At 47.8% G+C, this 26,030-nt stretch overlaps 1 protein-coding gene and 1 pseudogene across 1 annotated transcript in view; one reads left to right on the forward strand and one right to left on the reverse strand.

Moving 5' to 3' along the window:
- Rasa3 (RAS p21 protein activator 3) overlaps positions 1–26,030 on the forward strand; it is a 100,740-nt gene that overhangs the window by 34,282 nt on the left and 40,428 nt on the right. The window contains exon 2 of the mRNA XM_050136576.1: positions 12,821–12,938. Within this exon, the coding sequence (XP_049992533.1) occupies positions 12,821–12,938 (118 nt within the window). The remainder of the gene's footprint in view (positions 1–12,820; positions 12,939–26,030) is intronic.
- On the reverse strand, positions 7,743–8,571 carry LOC126498217 (60S ribosomal protein L7a-like; annotated as a pseudogene).

Here is a 26,030-nt window from a genome sequence, read left to right on the forward strand (position 1 = left end):
ACGGAGAACGGGCATGTTCTTGCTCACGCTCGGCACTTTGCCCTGGCCTGTGTTATTCTGGCACCTCCTGTCACCTCCCTGCCCTCCAGTCATTCCTGAGGGGGGCACAGACGTCCCTGGGAAGGCGGTTTTCTTCAGAGCGCCTTCCTGGGGTGCCCTGTCTTTTGAAAGCCTCTGTGTTGTATTAGCCTTAGCCTCCCAACGCTGTTCCCTTTTTAGCCCCATCATCCCCGTCATACTCCTGCCCACTCAGTTTCCTTTTATTTTCCTTCCTTTACAGCCACCCTGAGCGTCCCACCCCTCTGGCTTAGTGACAACTCTCTAGAAATTGCTTTGCAGTGACTGATGCCGACAGGATACTTGAAGAGAGCCTCACAGGAGACAGGGGGGGACCTGGATCCCAGGCGCGAGAGCTGTAGCTTCCCAGCAGGAGTGACAATCTTTGTTGTTGTCTGGGCCTCTTCCGGCCTTCCTTCCTTCCTTCCTTCCTTCCTTCCTTCCTTCCTTCCTTCCTTCCTTCCTTCCTTTCTTCCTATTCATTTATTCAAGGAGCAGCATTCAGCACAAAGACAGAGATTAGTTAGGACCCACAGATGTAGACTAATTTGGCTTCCTAGCTCCCAAACTCAGGAGCTTCGAGTATCTGACTATAAATTTCCTCTGAGGGTTAAGCTTTGAGAGGGAAGGAGGCAGTTTAGGGTTACACAAGAAGTGCCTTGGGCTGGAGGACAGTGATAGGAGCCTCTGTTAGTTGGGCTGGACCTGAGGTTGGTGGTGGTATAGCTCTGGAGCCCAGGATGGGCAGGGCACTGTAACCAGAGTAGAGCACCCACCACGGGTGTTGGAAAGCAGAGCCGTACACAGTAGTTTCTTATTCAAAGGCAGGATGATTACTTCTGCTCCCGAAAGTTGCCCATCACTAATAGCAGTTGTTATGCATGGAGCTCTGCAACCCTGTCCTGGGTGTGTCGTGTGTGTGTGTGTGTGTGTGTGTGTGTGTGTGTGTGTGTGTGTGTGTGTGTGCATGGTGGTGCGGAGCTTCCTAAGTACAATGATGATGGCATCTGATTTTCAATAGTGTTGAAAATGTACCTGGATCTGCTTTGGAGGCTTCACACAACTGACTTAAGGATTGGAATCAATACTCTGGCTGGGTCAGCTCCCCGGAGCTCAGATGGCTTGTCCTTCGCCGGTAGACAGTGCAGGTGCCCAGCACACAGGAAGCTGGGCCACAGCCCTAGCCAGTGAGCACCATCAAAGACTACGGTGCCAACACTTTTCTGACTTTGCTGGAAGCTAGTTACTCCCATGACACTGCTAGGTGCCATGGCTGGTGGAGGTGGGCACAGGCGTAAGAAGACCAGACCAGACACCAGAGAAAGGTTCCTGCGTCCCCTCTGCAGGAATCAGGACAGAGCAGAGTAGTCCTGACAATGTTGTGATGGGTCCAGGGTCAGGGCAGGCCTCCCACATCATTCAGATTTGAGCTTATAGGACTGTGTATGAGTAGGTTCCTTCTGTGGCTTCTGCAGTATAGGATAGGCCCTGAAGGCTAGATGGGATGTGGTAATACAACTCTATTAGGTTGACCCTCATGCAGACGGTTGGATAGAGCCCTTTGCAGACTTACTGACCTGGGGCTACAGTTTGGGACAGCTGTGGACCCCGTGATCCCTCCCTGTATTTGGAAGGCCTGCAGGCTGGTAGCTAACAGCGGGAGGCTTACTGTAAGGAGACTGTATTCTCCTTTGATGTGGGGAGGTCGCTGCCTTCTCCCTCCGGGCATTTGATGACAGAACATGATATCGGCCCCTCAAGTGTAGTCTTTTCTTCACTAAATGGTATCTCTGAAACAGGCGCCCACATGGTACAGTGGCTTTGATGGCAGACCTGCCCTGTGGCCCTCCAACATAAATCTTTCGGCAGACAGGTGGGCCAGCATGCCTGCTTTCTGTGGGTGCCTGTGTCCGCTTCCACGGGGCCTGTGCCACTGTCATCCCAGGAGTCTATGTTGTACATCACCCGTTTCAGTTCCCAGGCAGGTTCTAAGCACACATGGAGAGCATACACAGAGGTAACTCGTTTAACCCGTCAGTAGGGATCTCCAGAAAGTGCTTGATCTGCTGACGCACACAGTTCAGTGTAGGATCAGCAGCATGGTCTTGAACACACTATGTTGCATCCAGAGGGAAGGTGCTAGGTACCCAGCTGCCGTTCCCTGGATGGTTCACCTTCTGGCACCGTTGTGTGTATCCCACCTACCTGAGTTGGACCCAGTGGCAGCTTGAGTGTGGGTACATTAGGCTCTTTGGTGGCAGGTTGTCTTTCGATGGTCTGAGCTTAGAAAATGGTGGAGAAAATGTGAGTGTAAATTAGGTCTGGCATCTGAAGTTGTCACACCGTGACTGGCACCAATCTAAAAAAAAAAAAACAAAACAAAAACAAAAACAAAAAACATAAGCCAGGCAGTGGTGGCGCACGCCTTTAATCCCAACACTCAGGGAGGCAGATGCAGGTGGATCTCTTTGAGTTCGAGGCCAGCCTGGTCTACAGAGTGAGTTCCAGGACAGCCAGGGCTACACACACACACACACACACACACACACACACCCCACACACAAAATCCTGCCTTGAAAAACTAAAACCAGCCAAACAAAGAAACAAACGAACAAGCAAGCCAAAAAAGCCAAAATATACAAACAAAACACTTGAACTTTCCAGGATTTGATACTTTGATTGACCAAGTCACTTGGGCCATTGACAGAAGAGGGAAGTGTCAGCATTCCTAGGTGAGGCTGGAAGAGGCCTGATTGCCACGACTTGAATAATATAAGGCCAGCAAACAGACTGCATGGCACTCAGATAAAGAAGTCATTTTATGTGCTCTGTAGTCCAAGTCTGAGCTTCACGGCAGCACAGGTTGGTCATGGGGACAAGAGCGAAGCCACCGTGAGAAGCTGTCAGCCTCGTAAAAATGACCTGCTTTTAAATGAAGGGTGTTCTGCATTTTGGTATCTCAGGTATGCTGTGTGCTACACTTGATGCTTGAGTAACCTATGACAAGCCTGTGTACACACACACACACACACACACACACACACACACACACACACCTTTCTCTGGAGAGCCCATTGCCAGTATTTCCCAGCACCCCAGCTCAGCATGGTCCCTCCCGTGCTGGCTTTGACTGGAGTTAGGCATCATGAAGGTTGGGATTGTTCCTCCTACGCCTCTGTCTGCCTCCCAAAGCCTCATTCTGTACAGACAATTCTCTCCATGTCTTGTAGGAAGAGACTCTGTTCTCTTTGCCCACCCCCTACCCCCACCCCACCTCTTTGTCCATAGCCTCTGAACGAGGGAGGCATGTCTCTACCCACTGAGGCAAGGCGTGTTTCTACTCATTGCAGTGAAAACATGTCCCACCTCCTCTGCCAGCCTACTGTTCGGGTTGCCTAAGCTCGGGCTCTTTGTACATGTTTGCTGGCAGTGCCAGTGTCCTGGGTTGGGAGGACTAAAATCTGCTGCAGTGTTCGGAGCAAATTTAACGCAAATCTGGAGCGATTTAATGCAAAACCCCTTTATCGTAAACCAAGACTCGCTGGTTTCCTGCTACGTCTGTGAGTTGGTTTATGAGGAGCAGCTCTTGACGGAGACCAATGTGGCCAACCTGGGCTGTACCCGGAGCCACTCAGGAGCATTCATGCCTGGTTCCTGAAACCCTTAACCCATACCTCCAGTAGAATTTGGACTCTGGCTGTGCTGTGGGTGTTTGTTTTGTGAAGGACTTCCAGAGGTTGTACTGAGGGAAGTCTAGCACCACTGCCACCTCCGTTGTCAGCGTGAAGCATGAATGCCTGAGATGGAATCTTGGGCCCTGAACTGAAGGTGTCACTATCTGTTTTGTTTGGTATGTGGCAGATGCCCAGCACAGGATTAGCCTTCAGGTGAAGAGAGCAGTGGACCTGTGCTGTGTGTCCATAGGAACGTCTATATACAGAGAGCCTATATGGTCTATATACAGTCTGTATAGACACACACACATATATATACGTCTATATACAGAGAGCCTGTGGACCTGTGCTGTGTGTCCATAGGAACGTCTATATACAGTGAGCCTATATAGTCTACATATGTCTATATGCAGTATCTATCTATCTATCTATCTGTCTGTCTGTCTGTCTGTCTGTCTGTCTGTCTGTCTATACACGTCTATATACAGAGAGCCTGTGGACCTGTGCTGTGTGTCAATAGGAACATCTATCTAGAGTGGTCATTTCCTTGTCTATGTGTGAATTTGGATGGAGTCATGCGGAACCCCAAGTTCCTTCCCAGTGTCTGTGGCATAGTTGCACGCGAAACGCTTGTGGGTGTATCCTCGTCTCCTGGGGATGTGTCTGTCTATGGAGACATTCTCTTCTTTTGTGAATGCCTGTCTCCATTATTTTAGTTCATTATCCTTGGCTTGTCAGATTGCTATTCTCATTTATTTGATATTTAAACGAGTTAGAAGCAGTCACATTGGTTCCTGATGTATTCCCACAGGGCTTCCGTTTCTAATCTCAAGGACTCGAGAATTTCCATACTAGTTTCCCACACACTGCTCAGGAATCAAAGTGCAAAGACCAGCTGAAGCCCAGGCTGGCCACTATGATTCGGGGTTCAGTGAGTGGAAGAGGTAGGCAGGCTGAGCCTCCAGGGCCTGAGTCCCACAGGAAAGATACAGGCTGAGCCTCTAGGGTGGTGGGCGGGGCCTGTTCCTCTTATTTGCTGAGCTGACTGATGACCTGCTAACTCCTCCTACTGATGCTGGCAGGAGCCCAGCTGTGAGATATCAGGATTCTTCCAAGCTTGGGTCTTGGGCGGGAGAGAGCGACCCAGAGTTAACTCCCCCTTGATTCGTACTCGTTTCTTCTGCAGAGAAACCTTTTCTGGGGATTTGTAGTCTAGCCATACAGTTGCTACTCTTAATGGGGGTAGAAAATATAGCCTCATTTCTGCATCTTTATAAGTCTTCATGGACGACTTATTATTATGTCTGATTCATTATTTAATATCACTTGCATAAGATGTCTGGTAAGTCCCTCCTGGAGAGCTGGTGCATTTCATTTTAATAAAATAGGATAATAAAATTATGTTATACCAGTTCCCAGCAGCTCTAGGGATGGGCGAATGTAATTTCCCTTATTTTTGCCATTCTCAATCTCCACATAACAGTCTTGCTTGATGCTCATCATTCTCACTGTAAAAAGCTTCCTGTCCTTTGTGGGACCTGAGGACTCTGAGAAGTAGCGATGGCCACTGTGTAGGCTCTTCCCGGGCGCCCACTCTGTGTTGGAGGCTGGTGGTTCCTGAGCTCTCTAACTCAGCGTGCTCATAGACTGTGTAGTGTGATTTAGAAATCTAGACTTACTCAAATAATAAGGCAGTACAAATGTGTTCCAAGAATAGGATACTTCAATCATGAACATGTTCTTTTTTAAAAAAAACTCTTCAGTGTTGTTACAATACACGGTCTTGACAGATGTGAACTCTGAGGCCTGATGATTGGTTCAAAGTTAAAGATGTCGGTGTCCGCACTGCAGACAAGCCTGGACTCTCGGCCGTCCTTCCTGCGCTACAGACAAGCCTGGACTCTCGGCCGTCCTTCCTGCCCTCCTCAGTTCTGAGCTGTTACCAGTTGTGTCTGGGAGGGAGCCTGCTTTCAGCCAGCAGTCGAATCCTTCCCAGTTCCCCAAACTTAGACTCTGGTCACGCTGGCTTAGGGTTCATTTTGTTAGCTTTCAAGTCCTGCCACTGAGTTCTGGTGGTGGTTTTTAGAGTCTGGGAAATCCCTTGGCAGGGAGCAAGGATTGGAGGAGGCCAATGGAGCTGCAGTAGCAAGGGTGGTTACTCACACGGCTCTAAGAACGACACCTCCCAGTTAAGAATGCTGCACCCCAACTGTCTCTGGGTTATTCCCTGGAGATTGTCGCAGTCCATGTGGTGGTCATATACCATCTTCGTGGACACATTGACCTCAACACAATCACAGTGGTTAACTTCAATGCCCTACTCTTACTAACAGTTCATACACACACACACACACACACACACACACACACACACACACACTCAACAAAGAGACCTTAGAGTTTAATGACATTATAAGATAAAATAGGGGCTGGGCACAGGTCTTTCAGCCTAGCCCTTGGGAGGCAGAGGTAGATGGGTCTCTGTGAGTTCAAGGCCAGCCTTGTCTGCAGAACTAGTTCTGGGACAGCTGGAGCTTTGTAGTGAGACCGTGTCTCAAATTAAAAAAAAAAAAGATAGACCTAATAGATGTCTATAGAATATTCTACTCAAACACTACATAATACACATTATTCTTGGTAGCCTGTGGAATTTTCTGTAAAATATACCACACTGTAGGACATGAAGCAAGTATTAAGAAACACAAAAAACCTGAAAGTCCATTGTGACCATCTGGTCACAATGTGGTAGAACTAGAAAGCAACAGCAAGAGAAACTGCAGAACGCACACAAACGCACAGTTCTTGAAAAACACACTATTGTTTGGGTCATTGAAGAAATCAGGGGTGGGGATTGACGTTTCTAGAACTGAATGAAAGCACAGTCTACTGGATGGGTTATGTCTGATGTGACGAAAACAGTCCAAGAGATGCGCCCCAGGTCTTAGAAAAAGAATGATCTATACCAAAAACCAGTGAAAGGAAAGAAACCATAAAGATCGGGACAGAAATGAATGAGATAGAAACAGGAAGAAGACTACAAAAAATCAATGGAACGAAGAGTTGGTTTTTCAGAAAGATAAATAAGAACGACAAACTCTTATCAAACAGAGAGAGAGAGAGAGAGAGAGAGAGAGAGAGAGAGAGAGAGAGAGAAAGTGACAGAAAGCGCAGTAAAGTCGGAGGTAAAAAAGGAGACATTGCAAAAAATAAATCAGTGAATTTCAGAGTATTATCAGGGCGTATCTTGCAAGCCTTCACTCTAATAAATTGAAAAATCTAGCCAAAATAGATAAATTTCTAGGCACATATTATCTACCAAATTTAAACCAAGAAGACATAAACAACTGAAGTAGATATACAACAAGCAAGAAAGCTGAATCAGTAGTAAAAAGGCTTTTGGGGCTAGAGAGCTGCTTCAGGGGAGAGAGCACTGGCTGTCTTGGTCTTCCAGAGGGCCCGGTTCAGTTCCCAGTGCCCACGTGGTAGCTCACAACCATCTGCAGCTCCAGTCTCAGAATTAAAAATAAAATACTAGAAAACCAAAACAATCCAGTTAACGTATGGGTCAATCAAATGAGCAGGCAGCTCTCAAACAGTTGAGTAGAGGTGACCAGTAAATACATGAAAAGGTGTCTCTCCACCAGCAGGGGAATGCAAGCTAAAACCACATTGAGATTTCATTTTACCACAGTCAGAATGGCTGTCATTCAAACAGACAACAAAATCTGGCCAGGGTGTGGAGAAAAAGAAACCCTTCTACCCTGCAGGTGGGAATGCAAATTTGCCTTGCCTCTATGGAAGTTAATATGGAGGTTCCTGAAAACCTAAAATTAAAACCACCCTATGACCAGCTCTACTACTCCTGGGAACTTATCTCAAGGACTGAGGCGACATACCACAGAGATACCTGCTCACACCCAAATTTACTATAGCCCTTTTCTTTTTTTTTTTTTTTTGTTTGTTTTTTGAGTTTTGTAATTATATTTATGTACAGAAAACTCAGCAGTACATTTAACCCAGTTTAGTGGCGAGTTCTTTGGCCTTTGCCTTTTCCAGCTTGGCAATTCGAGCCATAGATTTAGGACCCAGGACGTTGCCTCCCCAGTGGCGGCGGATCTCGTCATATCTGTCGTTGTAATTGGTCCTAATAGCTTCCACCAGCTTGGCCAGAGCACCCTTGTCTTCCGAGTTAACCTGTGTGAAGGCAACAGTGGTGCACGTCTTCCTATGGACCAGCCGCCCCAGCCTGGCCTTTCCCTAGATGATGCAGTAGGGGACCCCCATCTTCCGACACAGAGCAGGCAGGAAGACCACCAGCTCAATGGGGTCTACGTCGTGGGCAATCACCACCAGCTGAGCCTTCTTGTTCTCTACCAAAGTGGTGACTGTATTGACACCTGCTCGAAGGACAGGTGGTCTCTTAGTCAGGACATCCCCTTTGCCGGCAGCTTTCTTCTCAGCACGGGCCAGCAGCCTCTGCTTCTTCTCCTGCTTGGTCTCTGGCCTGTACTTGTGGGCAAATTTAAGCATCTGGGTAGCTGTTTGCCGATCCAGGGCCTGGGTGAACTGGTTAATGGCAGGAGGAACTTTGAGCCGCTTGTAGAGGATGGCCCTCTGCCGCTGCAGCCTAATGTAGCGGGGCCATTTGACGAAGCGCATGAGATCTCTCTTGGGCTGGATATCCTGCCCAATGCCGAAGTTCTTAGGCCTCTTCTCAAACAAAGGATTCACCACCTTCTTCGCCTCCTGCTTCTTCACAATGGCGGGGGCTGGGGCCACCTTCTTCCCCTTGGCCTTCTTTCCATTGGGCATCTTGCCGGGCTGGATGAGAGAGATATAGCTCTTTTCTTAAGTGTCAAGTCCTGGAATAGTCCCCCATACCCATCAGCAAATGAAAGAGTAAGGAAAATGTCTATGTGCAAATGGAATATTATTCAGTCATAAAGAAGAATGGAATTATGTCAGTTGCTGAGAAATGGGTGTGAAGAAAGCCAGACAGAAAAGTGAATACTATCTTAGTCAGTGTTTATTGCTATGAAGAGATACCATAGCCACAGCAACACTTATGAGAGAAAGCATTTCATTGGGGCTGGCTTACAGGTTCAGAGGTTCAGTCTATTGTCATCATGGCAGGAAGCATGGTGGCACACAGGCAGACATGGTGCTGGAGAAGTAGCTGAGAGTTCTACATCTGGATCCCCAGGCAGCAGGAAGAGATAGAGACACTGGGCCTGGCTTGAGCTTCTGAAACCCAAATCCCAGTCCTGTGACATACTTCCTTCCCTATTGGCCACACCTATTCCAACAAGGCCACACCTCCTAATCCCTTCAAATAGTGCCACTCCCTAGTAACCAAGTGTTCAAATCTATGAGCCTATGAGGCCATTCTTGCTCAAACTACCACAAATACCATGTTTTCTCTTATTTGTGGCTCCTAGAGATGATTTTATTTTATTTTTAAATCAGAGACAGGGTCTCTCCATGTAGGCTTTAGCTGTCCTGGAGCCTGGTATGTTGACCAGACTGGCTTTGAACTTACAGAGATTCACTGCCTCTGCCTCCCAAGTGTTGAGATTAAAGGCTTGTGTCACTATGCCTGGCCCTGCTAGAATTCCTTATAGGTGTGTGTGTGTGTGTGTGTGTGTGTGTGTGTGTGTGTGTGTGTGATGGAAGCAGAAGGAAGACTGAGAGATGAAATAGGACTAGAAGGAAGAAGGAAGGGATGACAATAAGGGGAAGGAGCAAAACTGGGGTGAATATAGTCAGAATACATGAAATAATACATAATTGTCTTTATGAAAACCAACACTGTACAACAAATATATGCCAGTTTAAAAAATGGGAAAGAAACCCATGCAGCTTGGGAGGAGATGGAGAAGGCTCTGTAAACTCAGAAGGGTACTTGGGCATTTGCAGCCCGTATGTCTTTGACACCTGGCTGCCAGATGTTCTGCTGTCTCTCAGCTGGATCTACTTACTTGGGATAACTCACTGTTCCTCATTCTTCATGATGCAGACAGAGCCTCTCATCCTAGGGACCCTGTGAGAAGACACAGGACAGATGTGTAACTGCTCTGGTCTTCCCGGTCAGGATGGCTTGCTAGTGGATGACTCAGGACAATCGTCTGCTGGCTGGGGTTGCTGTTGTCATAGCAATCAGGATGTTTTCATCCCCGTCTAGGTAGTGACCAAACTGTGTATTGCCAGTAAGTGAATCCCACAAGCTGTTGGGGACTGACTGGACATCCTTCTAAGGAAGTACAGTTGGTATTCTCCTATTTTGACTTTCTGTGGATAATAAACAGGATATTAGGTCTGTATCTCCCATCAAAAACCATCTCCCACGGGACTTTCAAAGAACATTTTCTTCCAAGAAACAGGGCGATGTGTGGCTAACAATCTACACTTCACACTCTATACTCATTGTAAAAACATATGCGCACACAAACAAAAACAAGTGGAGACATAAGAACACAAAGAGCAAACAGATTCCAAAGGAAAGCTTTAATTCACGTTGTACGGTGTTTACCTGGAAGTCAGTAGAGTATCAACTCAAAATTTGTGAGCTCTTCTGGAGCCACCAATTCCCAGCCACAACTAGGGATGGAGAACTCCTTTTCCGTGAGGCCAGAGCTGCAGTGCTCGCTCTAAGACAAGCAGGATGGTTATCGCTTGGAGCTCATTCCTGTAGAAGCCGTGGACTTTGTTCTTGCCCGTGAATTCATCTTGGGCACACAGACAATGCATGTGGTGTAAGCCCGTCATGTCTTAGGGAGCCTGCAGAAGTTGATCTTTGACATGTTGAAGCTGGCCTAAGCTTTACTGCCCCAAACCAGGTTGGTCATGTCTTTATTCTACCTGGGAAGAAATGGATGTCCTGGGAGAGCCATGTTTCTAGGGTGAGAGTGGCTACAAGAAAGATTCTTGGTGGTTTTCCTCTGCATCACGGTTGGTCATAGCTGGTTCCCCAATGAGTCCTTAAGAACTCCAGGGATAGGTGGGCCCGGTGGTGGAGAACTGTAATCCTGGCTACTCAGGAGGCTAAGGCAGCTAAATCACAAACTCAATGGAAATCTGAACAACTTAGCAAGAGTCTGTCTCTTGCCAGGCCGTGGTAGTGCACACCTTTAACATAGTGCCTGTGCTAAGGGGCGGTATGTGAGCCTGGAACTAGGCTTAAAAACACACACACACACACACACAGATGGGGACACACGTCATCTTTGACACAAGAACGCCAAGTTTATTGTGCTCCAGGGAAGCTTATATAGGGATCCTTAACTGATAGCCAAGCCCCAGCTCTCGGGATCTTTCAGCTGCAGGTCTCACCAGAACCCACTCCCCTTCCATCAGGGTCTCGTGCACAGAGCAGCTGCAGGCACAGGTAAACAAGTTGTTTTGCTCAGTTCACTACAGCAGGCAAAGAGTCTGAGGCAGGCAAAGAAAGTCAAGAGGCTAGGGGGTCTGCAGCCCCCAATGCTTTAATCCCAGCATTGGGGAGGCAGAGGCAGGCAGATCTCTGTGAGTTTGAGGTCAGCCTGGTCTACAGAGTGAGTTCCAGGAAAGGCTCCAAAGCTACTGAGAAACCTTGTCTTATACCAAAACTAAAACTAGGAAGGAAGGAAGGAAGGAAGGAAGGAAGGAAGGAAGGAAGGAAGGAAGGAAGGAAGAAAGAAAAAGAAAGAAAGAAGAAAAGAAAAAGACTTTGTCTTGAAAAATACAAGACAAAAAGGACAAACAGAAAACAAAACAAAAATGTAAAGAAGAGGGCTAGGAATGAAGGCTAGCTGCAGAGCACTTGGCCTAGTACAGTGAAACCCAACCCCACCCCCAGACACGTGAACTCCAGGGTGTCTGAAATGGGAAGACAGGAGTCTTGTCTTCTCAGGGCAGGAGTAACTCAGGCTCCACAAGACTGTATGTACCTGCTGTGGAAAGTAGCCTCATACACATTAAGACCTGTGGGCAGCTCCAAGAGATAATATGTATTGGCATAGGTGTCCAAAGCACTCTGGGACATCAGAAAGAAAATGTGATACAAAAAAAAATCACTCATTGAAAACCATCTTCCATTAACCTTCCCCTCCATTCCATGTCTCAGGTGAACAAACTTAATGAAAAGTTTAAAAGTCATCTAGATGCTCTGGAGAATTTTTGGCTGATCAGTTTGTAAGTTGGCATTGTTCTGGCCAAACTGTTTTCCTCAAGAAAGCTGAGCATATACTCCTGCTTGAAGCTTGAAGAGGGTAAGGCTATTGGTGCTATCAGACCCAGATGATTATAGAGCTCGGAGGAACATCTGCCATGGCATGGTTGGTTGTGTCGCTTGTCAATACCAACACAAAGTGGTATAGGCAGGTACCAGTGTGTGCCTCTGTGTTGCTGGCTAATGTGTGGCATTGCTCTTGGGAAGAAATGAACAAATATCTACTCACCCAAAGTCAGCTGATGACAGACCAAAGTGCGGAGGCCACCAAAATCCAACTTGAATTTATTAGGGTTAACTAAAAGAGTTTGGGTGGGGGTTACTTTACAGAAGCAGGGACAGACAATTCATAGCAACTGAATCACCAAAACCCCACCCCCAAGTTGTGACAACTCACAAAAGCTCGAAACCCGAAGAGCTCTGCAGGGCTTGCAGCTTCACGAGAGGGAGGGTCTCTTCTAAGCAGCTCTTGCTGTTTATATAATCTTGGGGAGGGAGGGAGGGAGCTCATGACCCTGGTACGTTTCAGGGACTTCCTGAGACTTGTGAGTTGGTTACTTCCTGAGTTTTCCTGAGACACCCATTAGAACTTCCACAATCTTAAGGAGCCCTCTTCCAGGATGGAAGGTTTCAACGTGTAAGAGCCTGCTGCCCAGCAACAGAACATTGCAATCTTTTGATTTGTAAGGAAACCAAACCATACAAAGGATGAACTAGTGTACAAGGTGAAGGCACGCGCCTCCCTATGAAGGTGATGCCACTGTTCAAGAATGTGTGACTGGCGACCGTGCTGAGCATCCTGGGGTGGGTGTGATGACGTGTATGACAGCAAGGATATTGAGTATTCTGTGCTAAGTTGGTGTGTGTCCCATTTACTCTTCAGGTGAAGCCAAGAATCTTCCTTCCTACCCGGGGCCAAATAAGATGAGGGACTGCTATTGCACCGTGAACCTGGACCAGGAGGAGGTTTTCCGGACCAAAATTGTCGAGAAGTCACTCTGGTAATGCCCACTGCTGCTTTAATTGCTTCTGATTCCATGTCTACCTATCTGTGCTGGGCTGCACACGAGAGTGTTTTGTATGAGGAAGCATCTGCTGGGCCCTGGGATGGGCTGTAGTGGGCACCTCTGGCCTGATGAGATCAGTTCCTGATTCGAAGGACCCTGAATCATGGGAAAATCTTGGTGGCCACTTCTTTCCCCTGTACAGGAAAAAAATCTGCAAATGAGGCTGGAGAGATGGTTAGGCAGTTAGGAGCATTTACTCTTCCTGCAGAGGGCCCTTGGGTTCAGTTTCTAGCAATCACAAGGTGGCTCCAAGTCATCCTTACCTTCAGTTCCAGGGCATGGCACCCTTTTCTGGCCTCTGTGGGAACCAGGAATGCACAAGGTGTACATACATACATGCAGGCAAAGCATTCATATACATACAGTTTTTTTTTAAAGTGAGAATTTTAAGAAAGGAAATATTTTAGAGCTTCCTCACCTCATACTGTATTTCTTTTAAAACTTTTATGAAAACCATACTGTGTACACAGAGCTGTTAATTGAGGAAAAGAGCCAAGAAAACATTCATTGGCAGACTTTGAGTAAGGCAGGGGTCAGCCAAGGAGAACGGGAATGTAGGGGGACTTCTAACTTGTTAGTTTATGGTCCAGGATGAGGGCTTTTTGTCTTTCAGCATGGTTGTGAGCCCCAGCATTCTGGGGCTCAGATCTTGCCTTGCCAATAACTTGCCAGCTGGCAGGGGGTCTGTGCTATGGCTAAGAGCATGTGGGGACAGGAAGTGACATCTTAGAACCCATAGCAGTGATCTGAGAGGGAGAGGGGGAACAGCAAGAAAGCCATGAGCATCCCGTTGGCACTAGGAAGGAGCCGAGACTGTTATCAAAGCAGACACACCAGCCTCTCAACATCCCATCGGTGCTACTAAGGAGCCAAGACTATCATCAGGACAGGCATCCCAGCTTCTCTTGTGGTTCTTCAAGATCAAAGGGAACAGCTCCAAGCCAGGGACTCCACCTTTCGGGTTTAGAATTGCGGGTTGTGTGGTTTCAGAAAGCTATTCTGGTTTTGAGAGCATTTTTAGCAGCTGAATTATATCCTTGCCTATTGCTACTTCAAGTGGTAGCAAACAGCATGTCCTGATGACTTAATGAGTTTAATTTTTGGAAAACCACTAACGCTGCCTGCCCCTGAGGGCGGTGGATGGCGTACCCAATTCTGTCTGTCTTGAAGCCACCCTGCTGAGGCCCCATGGTTACAGCTGTCTGTGTTGTTATTTATGCGCGCTTAGATTTCTTTAAAACAAAACTGAAGACTGAAAAATACTGTCAAGGGTCAACTGTATGTTGAAGAAAGTTTTGCGGGGTTGGTGAAGAGGATGCTTAATTACTGATATTAATACTCAAGCATCACATATCACACATTTGTATGTATGTATATGTACATGTGCATGTATGTGTGCTACAGCAGAGATCATTGGTTCCAGAAGTCTTGAGAACAGGGAAGTTGATAAAAAGTGCCAAGAAGTCTCTGGGTATAGTGACAAGCTCAGCAGCTATTGTAGAGTCAGGCTGCAAGATCAGAGTTGAGTTTCAGGAGTGAGGTGACGTGAAGGGGCTAACCTAGTCTAGATGAATGAACTTGTGGGCAGATGGGCCTACGTAGATGCAGCTATGTGAACAGGTAGATAGGCAGACAGCGATTCTAGTAGGCCATGTCAGCAGTGGAGATTGAGCCAAGAGAAGGTTCCTGGGAAGGTTAGAAATTCTGTCTTCCAGTCCTTGGTGCACACATCAGGGCCAGATGATTGGTCTTGGGGTATTCGCTGTGCTTGGTGTTCAGGCTGCTGTGGTCCATCCTTCTGTAGTCTGCTTTGTCCGGTCAGTTCCTGTGTCCTGTCTTCCTGCTAAGATTTTAATGTGCCCCCACAGTCCCAATTCACTGTAAATGTATAGCATGGTGCCCTTTCTACTCAAAGTTTGTTGCTGTTTAGATATTCTCATCTGAAATCTCTATATAGAAGAACCATTGTTTCTATGTTTGCAACCTTTCCAGAAAAAGTTTTAATTGACCTGGGACTTTTGATTCTCATCTGGTGAGAGACTTCAACCAGAGTCTGGGGAGAGGGGTGAGGGACTCTTTTCCTTCCCATGTCCCCATCTTTCCATCATGACTCGGGCTATGGGTGAAATATGCCAGGTGAAAACTGGGTACAAATTCAAACTGATAACCCCAGAAGTGAACCTAGAAAAACTGTGGCAGGAGCCTCAAGTGTGGGTCTGTGCGACCACATCATGTGCAGCTGAACAGCTCCTTACACTGGTAGACCTGCAGGCTGGCACCCTTCGCCCAGCCACTGGGCTACGTGTGCCAATGGCTTGTGGGAGAAGTAAGCTGTGGTCGGTGCTGCCTCAGCCTGGTGCTGAGTCCACATCTGTGGCCTGAAAGCCTCGATCCATGGGTTCCAGGTCAATGCTGAATCAGCATTCACTCAGGCAACAAAGGGCTCTTTAAAGCAAATCCAATCATCTCTTTCAATATCAAAATCTCAAAGTTCCAAAGACTAGAAGGGGTAGGTGTGCAAAGAAAGCGTGTGTGTGTGTGTGTGTGTGAATGCATGGGTAGCTGGAGTGATAAACTCCTGTGGGGGCAACAGACGGGTGTAGATGGAGACAGCTCTTGCATTTCTGGTCGCCCTGACATGAATAATCAATCACACAGAAGCTGTATGAATTACAACACTGTTTGGCCAATAACTTAGGCATATTTTTAGCTAACTCTTACATCTTAAATTAGCCCATTTCTATTAATCTGTGAATCATCATGAGGCTGTGGCCTACCGGTAAGGTTCTGGCTGGCGGCTGGTGTCTTTCTTCTTCAGCAACTACATGGCGACTCTCTGACTCCGCCTACTTTCTCACTATATATCTGTCGGATTTCCTGCCTCATTGGCCGAAACAGCTGCTTTAATAACCAATGGTAATAAAATATATTCATAGCATACAGAAGGGAGTCCCACATCGGGTGGTGACATGCTGCAGCAGGACAGAAGGCTCTGAAGAACGTTTCTGTAAAGTAGTATTTGTAGGAACGAACAATGCAACAACCTAAGTGGAAAATTTGGTGACTGAATTACATTTCTCATGGACATGGCTGAAGAGAAAACGGAAGGCAAATTTGAAATAGAAATTGGAAATGAAGACGTTTCAAGAAGTGGAGACAGTGTGGTGACCGTGGCACAGCTTACTAGATGGGGATTCAGGAGGGCAGCAGCAGGCACAGAGTAGCCAGACCTGAAAGGCCCAGGTCCTGCCCTGGTTTGGTGTGGCCTTGGGACAGGAGGGGCAGACCCAATGGCAACTGTGATAATGATAAGCAGGGGGACAGAGCAAGTGGGGCCCCTGGTCCATCCCGCAGTGCTGCTCCACAGAGGGCAGCTGTGCCCATCCAACATTTTCCTGGCATCAACCTCCAGAAACAGATTCTCCATGGCTCCCCTCCAGCACCAGCATCACCCTCTAGATTAGACACTGATTTGGCAGCATCGCTGCAGGAAACCGAAGACTCGCATAACTGCAAGTCTGAACTGGTCCAACTGCACATGAGCAGCCTGGCAGGGCTGGTGAGAGTGGCAGGAGCTGGGCATGGTCCTCTGGGGGGAGGCGTTCACAAAACACATTCCCCGTGAGTCCCTCTGTGCACTGGGACTCAGTGCAGAGCCACACAGAGGCTGCGCAAGGACGAGAGGAAGCCCCCCTTTCACTCATGTGGATGCCTTCTCAGAGTTCGTGCTGTGTGCCTTTCCCATACGGACCTTCAACAGCTCAGGAAGCCACTGTATATTCTCCTATGGTTGTGACCCCAAGTTCTCTACTCCCGATGCCTTGTTTTAGCCCACACTCAGTTACAACGCCCTCAGCCACTTTGTCCTTAAAGCTTCTCAGCATTCTTTCTTAGCCAGGAGCACGCCTGTGTCAGGAGCACACCTGTGCCAGGAGCAACCCTGGGTCAGGGGCACACCAAGTGTCAGTCAGGAGCACACCTGTGCCAGGAGCATGCCTGTGTCAGGAGAACACCTGGGTCAGGAGCACCTGGGTCGGTAGGGAGCACGCCTGGGCCAGGAGCACGCCTGGGTCGGGAGCACGCCAGGGTTGGAATGTGAGGTTCCTTCTACACCATGGACAGCTGCTGGGCACGAATGCCAGTTTGTTTCTATGTAATAAGCTCTAAGCACTTACTGCATTCTTTGAAAATATTAGTCATCCAGGCCAAGTCGGGGCTTATCAGCTTGTGTCCCTAATGGACACCTCCTGGTCCCCAGGAAGTTTCAGAAGAGGGACTGCAGGTCCCTATCCTATGAGGTGCTAAAGAACTTGGCCCAGCTCTGACCTTCTCCCTCTATCTTGACTGCCTGTGCTCTTTCTGAGAACTGTGGGGTGCCTCTTCAGGAACTGCAGGTACCCTTGTGCCCTTGACTGCATCCTATGATATGGTCTTGGATAGTTCAGTCCCCCAGACTGTGGGTCTTGGGAATCTTGTCTTGGTAGCATCAGAGTGTTCTCGTCGGGGCACAAGGGGAGGCTAAGAGAAAAGAGCCTGGGAGTGAGATGCTTGATTTATCCCGATACCTGCCCGATGCCCAAAGCTCCAGGGCTAATGATGCAGGTGACAGGCGCTCCCTGGTCCTGAAGACAGGTCGAGGCAGAAACCCAGCCCACATTTCTCACCCCCAACCTCAGACCAAGAGTCAGGAGCTCAGCTGCGCTGTGCTTCTCAGCAGGTCTGCTTTGAAAATTTGCAGATCAATGTTCCAGAGTTTCAAGCTAAACAATCCTACCCGACATCTTGACTACACTTAAGTACCCTGTAGCCAGTGCATCATAGGCTTCCGGCCAAAACCCTGGGGTGCTAGGCTGTGGCATACAGGGCACCGGGCAGGAAGTTAGCCTGGTATAGAAGAGCCATGACCCATCCTCATGGTCCCTCTGTTCCCGGTCTCCGCTGTCGATGTGTAAGTGCTCCAAAAACCCCTCATGACATTTTTGGTTTCTTAGTGAACGACAGGCGGTCTTCTTCCACTGTGTTTTTCCGGTGTGTGGATTCTCTTTGGGCTGTTCTGGTAGCAGTTGCCCAAGGGCTCGGGTGTGCACCAGTGGTTAAATCTGACTGCTCTGTCTTCCTGGCTGCCTGTGATGTGAGCTCCCCAAAGCTTTAAGAATCACATTTCAGGGGACCAAAGAGGCAGACTTGAGTGAAACTTTGCTGCACCCCAGCCTATCTCCTGGGGACATTTGATATACCATGAGCTTTAATGAGAGTTTAGTCTAGCTCTAAAATAGTGATTAACCCTGCATCTGTTTTGTAGCTGAATGTCCAACCATTGAGAAACAGGCTGGATTCTTTGTAGAGAGCCGCTTCCATCCCGTGGGGCGAAGAGTCAGGTGGCTTCTGCCCCAGGACCTCCTGGACACCGTCCTTGTCTGTATCTCCCCAGACGCTGGGGCACAAAGACCAGGCACAGAGAGCCCCACCCTGTTTCCATTATCCTTCTCCACGCAGGCCCGCCCCTCCCCCTCCCCTCAAGTCCCCTTCTCGCTCAAGATGTTGGGAAATAGGCCCAGGAACTTGCTCCAGGGAGGACACTGGGGACCCGGCTCTATCATTTTCTCATGACCAATGTCACTTGTCACGAGGCACACACAGCAAGCAGCTGGGATGGGGTGGGGCAGCAGTAGATGTCGGGAAATGACTCAAGGAAGACTCGGTGGTTTCTCTGCAGGTCCCAAGTGAGGCTTGTGTGAGCCCTGTGCCTAGTCCTGTGGGCAGTGGAAGGAGGAGAAGTTGGAAGGCTATGAGAGAAGAGGTTCAGAGGGCTCCGGGAAGAGGGGAGGGAGAAAGAGGGGAGGGGGTATTCAGAGGGCTCAGGCCAGAGGCCCCACTTGGAGATAATGGCCCATTGTCAGCTTTTCCTTTTCTTCATGGAAGTTCCTTGATGCTGTGAAACTCTTTGAGCCCCCGGCTTCTTCCCTTTTGATGAGGTAAAAGACAGCATGTCTGTCATTCCGGTGGCCTCAAGGCAGAAGCTGCTGGCTAGATTAATTTCCTCTTGTCAAACAGCAATGAGGAATGAGGGTCCCAGCCCTTCCCTGTGGGTCTTTTCTCTATTGGGAAAGAGGTTTCTGAAACCCTTGAGCTGAAATGGGGGTCGCCTGGCAAGCATTATCATGGCTCTCCTGCCACTGGCTGCAGCCTGGACAAAGGCAGCCTCTGTGGACACAACTGTGGCTAAGCAGTGCCTGGGAAGGGAAGCACCCTTACTGTGTGCCCCTTTGAGGGCCGCAGAAAGGAGGCTTTGTCCACAGGGAAGCCCTGGGAGGAGGCTGGTAGAAGACTGTCCTCCCTCGTGTTCAGCCTGTTTCCTTTTGCTTTCTCAAAAATATGCTTTAAACACGGATGCCCAGGAAAGGGCACAGACTGACTCCCATGGATGAGAGAGCCCAGCACACAGGGTGTGGAGGCCCTGGGCCAGTGTGCCTGGTTCTTCCTGCTTCTAGCCTGATCCTTAGCGCGCAACCCCAGGAGGAAACCTGGCATGTAGCTCGCCACAGCCTGGGTGTCTCTGCCTAAACTGGAGGTCCTTGCTGTGGGCACTCCTGCAGATCTTCGTTGTAGGCCCTATGTAAGCCTGGGGCAGCCACGGCCCCGTAGCTGTGAGGCCCAAGTCCCTGCTGGTGAAGCTGTTCAGAGTAGGGGGCAGAGGGTTTCGGGTCACCCACTAGCATTTCTGTTCCCAGGGCCTCACCTTGAATTTGCCTTTGGTCATAGCCATCTTAATGTGTTGTTGTTGTCTGTTTGCTTGTTTTTGCTTTTTAAAAAAGAGACTTCTGAGACAGGGCCTCTCTCTGTGTAGTCCTGGATGTCCTGGAACTTGCTCTGTAGACCAGGCTGGCCTCGAACTCACAGAGACCCTCCTGCCTCTCTGCCTGCTGAGATATTCACAGATGTGGGGCATGTTTCTTTTAAATGGGTCCCTCATATGCTGCGAATTATTGGAACACAGATTCACACATCCTAATGGGTCAATATCCTGAGAGAGAGGAAGAGACACTAATGGAAAATGGGCCGAAGTCATGAAGAAAAGGGAAGTTTTAAAAGCTCATAAGTACATGGAAGAATCTCAAATTCACCTGTCCTTTAAACATTTTAAATGAAATAGTTTCTTCATTCTCTATTTCCCCTTGCTATCAACTAAGCCAAATTTATTTCTTGGTGCTTGGAGATGGGTGTACCCGGGGTTAGAGCCACACTCCTGTACAACTTTAACTCTACTGACATGACCTGGCTGGCTGGGACGTGAGCCAGTTCATGCTTTCTGGAAGCTTCTGTGGCATGATGCCTCCAGAACATCAGAGCATTCTCCACCAACAGTTCCACCTCGGAATGGTTCTCTGGGAGCAGGCAGGGGCTGTGCAGGCCCCTGTCTGAGTATTGTCACATTGCTTCTGGCTGTGAAGGTTGGGAAAAGCTGCCGGTGAGTGAGTCTGGTGGCTTTGTTGGTGACCATGGGGACATTTGGCTCCGGGTATTATGTTTGCTTATCCTGAAAGTGGCCGTAAAGATGGCACAAAGGAAGAGCTGTGCTGGAACGTTGTGTGGCCATCCCACTTCTCCTCTAAGGTCCTCGGGTAGCTGTTTCCACGTCTTCATCTGTGTATATTTAGGGCAACACATTCTAGGAGGTATTATCCCAGAGCGTTAATTCTAGTTTCCAGTTTCCTGACCTCTGGCTATATTTTTGTTTTTAAAAATAGCTTTATAATTTAAATATAATTTACTGACTTATACTTCAACCGTTTCAAATCTCTGCTCTGTGGCTTTGGGGGAGCTTTGGAGGCCTCTGTAACCATCACCACAGCTGCTTTTTGAATATTTCACTTTTCCCAAAGAAGTGTGGGTCCTGTAACCGTCACTATGTGCCCTGTGCCTGGCATCCCAGGCATCTGTCTCATAGCGGTGGAGCTCTGTGTGGGGCTCATCGTCACCCAGTGTCTCAAGGTTCATCCGCGGTGTCACACACACAGGGCTGAGTTCCCTTCAATGGCTGAACTCCACACCCTCTGACGGAGCTGTTCCTTCGTCAGTGTTCCTTTCGAGGCAGGCTTTCTCCGGGTAGCCCTGGCGGTAGACCAGGCTGGCTTTAAACTGGGATCCGCCTGCTTCTGCCTCCTGAGTGCTGGGATTCAAGGTGTGTGCCACAGCCCTGGCTTTTCCTCATTTTTTTGCTGATGTGTTGGGAACATTTGCGTGTGAGTTCTGATTTGCTGAGATTTCATTTCTCTCAGGTGTGTACCTAGGAGTGGCGCTGTGGGTCACCTGACAGTTGTGGGTGATAATGAGGTCTTCCAGACCTTCCTCCTAATACCATGTACACGAGCATCTTCACAGAGCTGGTGCGGCGTTTCTGTTCCCAGGACCTCACTTCAATAGCCATCGTACTGTGTTTTTGTTGTTGTTGTTGTTGTTGTTGTTTTGAGATGGGGTTTCTCTGTCTAGTCCTGGATGTCTTGGAACTTGCTCTGTAGGTCAGGCTGGTCTCGAACCCAGAGATCCACCTGCCTCAGCCTGCCAAGTGTGTGCCAGCACTGCTGGATTCGTGTGCTATTTTTGTTTGTTTGTGTGTTTGTTTTTGAAACAGGGCTCACCATGTTGCCCTGGCTGACCTGGAATTCTCTATATAGAACAGGCTGGCCTCAAACTCACAGAGATTCTCCTGTCTCTGCCTCCTGAGTGGTAGGATTAAAGGCGTGCACTATCACAATAGACCAGGCCTTAAATATAAATGTTTTTTTTTTAACAATGTAGCCATAATAGATTTTCATTCTTTTTTAATTTTATCTGTATTTTAATTTTATTTTTCATTTTAAAAAAGATATTCATTAATGTTAGTTAAAATGAAAGGTAAGACTCTTTCCCATGGATGTCTCCTGTTTCCAAAAGTCCACAAACTGGGAATATAGCAGAAGGAAGGAAATATGGGCAGTTCTCCAAATTTGCATGTGAACTGTATTGTGGATTTGTCGCAAAGGTAATGCTTTCCTGGATACGTGCTGACTTTGAAGAGAAGGTCTGTTGACCTGGGAGACATGAAGCTGGCACCTAGTCCAAGTTTGCTCTAGTCCCTGACATTCATCCCGGAGTCCTTGCTATCCCCTTGTGACTTACCTCTCAGCTAAAGCAGGTACACCTGGCATCTCTCCTGTGTCTGGTGGTCGTGGACGTCCCGCACTGGCTACGAAGAGAGCTGCTGACAATCTCACACCCACCTTCAGCGAACACCAGAGAATCTAGGGCCACTCTCTGGGGCAAGCAATTTCCTAGAGGATTTATAGTTGGTAGGTTGGTGTCCACTCATTCTGCCTTCTCTGTTCCTGGAGCAGAGACAGGACTGTGGCGTGGTACAATGCCTAGAGCAAAGTTCATTCCACTGAAAGTCCAAGAGAGCCCCCATTTCCTGCCCCACATATCAGCCTCTTCCCCTCACAGTGGCCCAACCTCGAAGCTCCACAGGCCATCTGCTTGGTAAGCAGCACCCTCCCTCCATGCTCAGCCGAAAGACCTCCATTCTCTGAGGGCACCATGTTCCTCGGATATGGAGTTGCCTTTGCGCTTGCTCTCTCTCTCTCTCTCTCTCTCTCTCTCTCTCTCTCTCTCTCTCTCTCTTTCTCTCTCTCTCTCTTCTGTTTACTAGCTCAGACCAGTTCATAAAAATTTAACCTGCACACAATTGCTCCTCTGTTAGTGAAATCATACCCTCATCTGCCAGGATCCTACCTTAATTTCCAAAGTGTTTGAGGTGACCCACAGGCAAATTAACCAGTACAATTTAAATTAAAAAGTTCTATGGAATAAGAGAATGCCAAGCATGGTAGCACACACCTATAATCCTAACACTCAGAAAACTGAAGCAGGAGGATCACTGTGAGTTTAAATCTAGCCTAGGCTACATAGTAAGCCCTAGGACAACCTAGGCTATATGGTGAGACACTGTACCAAAACAAACAGATAAACAAAATCCCACACAAACTCAAACAAAACAAAACAAAGAAAGATGAAATAAGAGAAGAAAACACATTTAAGGTGGTTGAAACTACTAGAAAAAAATTACAAAAAGATGAGACAAAGGGCCACTTTTCTTCTGTATTGGAACCGCTGGGATGTCCTTAGCTCATGGGAGGTATACCCAGTATGACAGTAAGACCCCAGCCCCTCCTCTTTTTTCCCTCTGCTGTCCTGATGTGAAGTAAACTTTGGCTCTGTCACATGCTCCTGCCATGATGTGTCTCACATACACCCAAGACAACCAGCCATGATGTGTCCCACATACACTCAAGACAACCAGCCATGATGTGTCCCACATAGCCCCAGGACAACCAACCAAACAGTCATGGACTGGAATCTGCCATTGGAACTCTGAGCCCAAATAATTGCTTTCTCTTTGTATATTGGTCATCTCAGATAATTGCTACTGTAGGGACATACCATAACATAAAGCTAAGTGACATATCATCTAGACCTCTCTGGAGGTGGGTTACAGTGGGACCCTAGATGTGGCAAGAATTGCTGTGACCAAGAATTGCGCCGAAGATCAGTCACTGGAGCCTGGTTCTCAGAGGTCCTTCCTAGAGGCTACCCAGAGGGAACAGAAATGTCAGATGATTTTGAGATTGGATATCCAAGTGTCTTAACCCAAATAATCCCATCAGCTTCCATCCCTCTGAGTGTTGACGCAGGTATATGCGGAGGAACTATTTCATACTTAAAAAAGAAACCCAAAGGTTTTATGATTGCTGCTAAATAGAGCCATTTAGTAGTTCTGTGGCTGTTGAGGGTTTTTAGAGGATGACACAGCGCCTGTCTGGGCTTGTTCTGTGCTCCTTTCTTGGAGGTTGAGGATTGATGATCGCTTTTCTTGTTGTTGGACCAAAGCCCATGGAACATGGGCTGTTTCCACCATGACACATCTTCTTGGAACGTTAGTAATTAGGAATAAAGAGGGGTCTTGTTTGTAAAGTCTCATTAGTTTTCAGCATCTGTGGCTTCATGGGGAGGTGGATAAGTTTCATCCATGCTACAAAGGCTGTGTACCGTGATATGCATCGGTTGTGTTTTTACACATGCCTGTGGCTCACACATGCACTTTATGGGCTGATGTATGCATATGGGGCAGGCACAGCTGCATCCAGAGTATGTAGGCACATACATGAAGGTGTGCATGCATACATATTTACAGGTTACCATGCACATCTGCATGTATGTGTGTCCACAATCACATATGCTCATCAGTGTAGCACACACACTCACAGCTGCGTCTATGGGCATGTGTACACATAACACCCCCAGAGGTACACACACAGAATTATTTACACTTACACACCCATACACACACTTGGACATGGAGGTTCTGTCTCCCAGTGTTTCAAGAATTATCATGTAGAAAACGCACTGTTTTTAAGGTTTTAAATTACAGAGAGCACAGTAGAGCAGAGAGATCAGTGCTCCAGGCTGGGGAATGGAGCTTTACACAAGGCCTTGCTCTCTTGTTGAATCTGTGTCTGGCACACGTACAGAAGAAACAAAGGCTGACTATAGGGGCCAAGTGCAATTTCCTTAGGCATCGTTAACCTAAAGAATTCTGGGTGGAAGTCCTTGGGCATCCTGCTTCTGTGAAAGATAAGATGATATTTCTTGTCTTTAAGTTGTTCCTTCTCTGTACCCAAAATGCTCAAAGCTGCTTCAGCATCTTAGATTTCCCTTCGAGGAGTTTGTTTTCATTGCAAAGAGGCAGTTTCTTAACTAAACTCAATCCCATCTCTGACAAATTATACTAAATGATGCCACATACAGACGGAGCTGTCTGTCTACAGACCGTGGCCTGAGAAGGAAGGTGTTCGAGCTCTTCCTGTGACCCTCAGGTGGAACACTAAGTATTGCTGTCCCACCCAGAGGCCAGGGTGGAAGGCTCACCTGTGTGTCCTCAAGGTCAATGAATAGTTACTTTTTTCATTGCTATGATGAGATATCTGGTGGGAACAGCTGCCATTTGGCATCTGGCAGATCAAAAGGCAGAGAGCTCAGACAGCGACCAGAAGTAGAGACCTGCCTTCAGGAACCCACTTTTGCTAGCTGGGCAATAGCCCCCAAAAAGTCCCAAAACAACCTTCCATGGTAGCATTGCCAACCAGGAATCAAGCGTTCAAACATATGACCAATGGGGGCGACATTCAAATCACAACAGTTAGAGATATTTGGTGTGTTTCATATGCTTCTTGACCATTTGGCTTAAGTGTGATATATTTGTACTTACTGTGGTTACGAACCCTTTGTCAGATAGCTGAGTTATGTTTTCTTCCCTCCTCTCTTATTTCTACACTCTTAATTATATCTTTTAAAGCATAAGATTTTCTGCTTTATATATTTTAAAGAATAAAGACTTTTATTTTTTATTTGGGTGTGTGTGTATGTGTTTGCGTGCATCTGTGTGTCTGTGTATGTATAACACGTGTGTGCAGGTACCCAGAGACCCCAGAAAGGGGTGTTGGATCCTCTGGAGCCGGAATTATAGGCTGTTGTGAGCTGCCCACTGTGGATACTGAGAGCCAGACTCACATCCTCTGTCTGGGAGAACAGCAAGTGCTGTTAAGCACAGAGCCATCTGTCTAGTGCCCAGCATAAACATCTTAAATTAATGCTTTATGTTCTGCTCGCCTAACTTAACTGTTTCTTTAAGCAATCATTCTTATGATATCACATCTCAGAGATCTCTACCTAACTCCAGGTGAAGCCCGGCTTTGTTCCCATGGACTCCTGAGCAGTCCGTAGTTTTAGCCACTAGGTTTGCTTGTGATCTGTTTCGAGTTCATCCTGTATGTGGTGGTGAGCCAGTCTTTGCCCATGGATGCCGATGGTCCTTCCCTCGTGTGCTGTCCTGCTGCCGTCCCCGATTGTGGCACACGCCTTGGTTCCCCCTTGAACAGTCACCATTCCTGTTTTGGACCTCAGCCGTGACTATACATGGAATTGGAATCACAC

This window comes from Alexandromys fortis, unplaced genomic scaffold, assembly GCF_014885135.2.
Source record: "Alexandromys fortis isolate MF-2015 unplaced genomic scaffold, M_Fortis_MF-2015_v1.1 scaffold_3, whole genome shotgun sequence".
Lineage (NCBI taxonomy): Eukaryota > Metazoa > Chordata > Mammalia > Rodentia > Cricetidae > Alexandromys > Alexandromys fortis.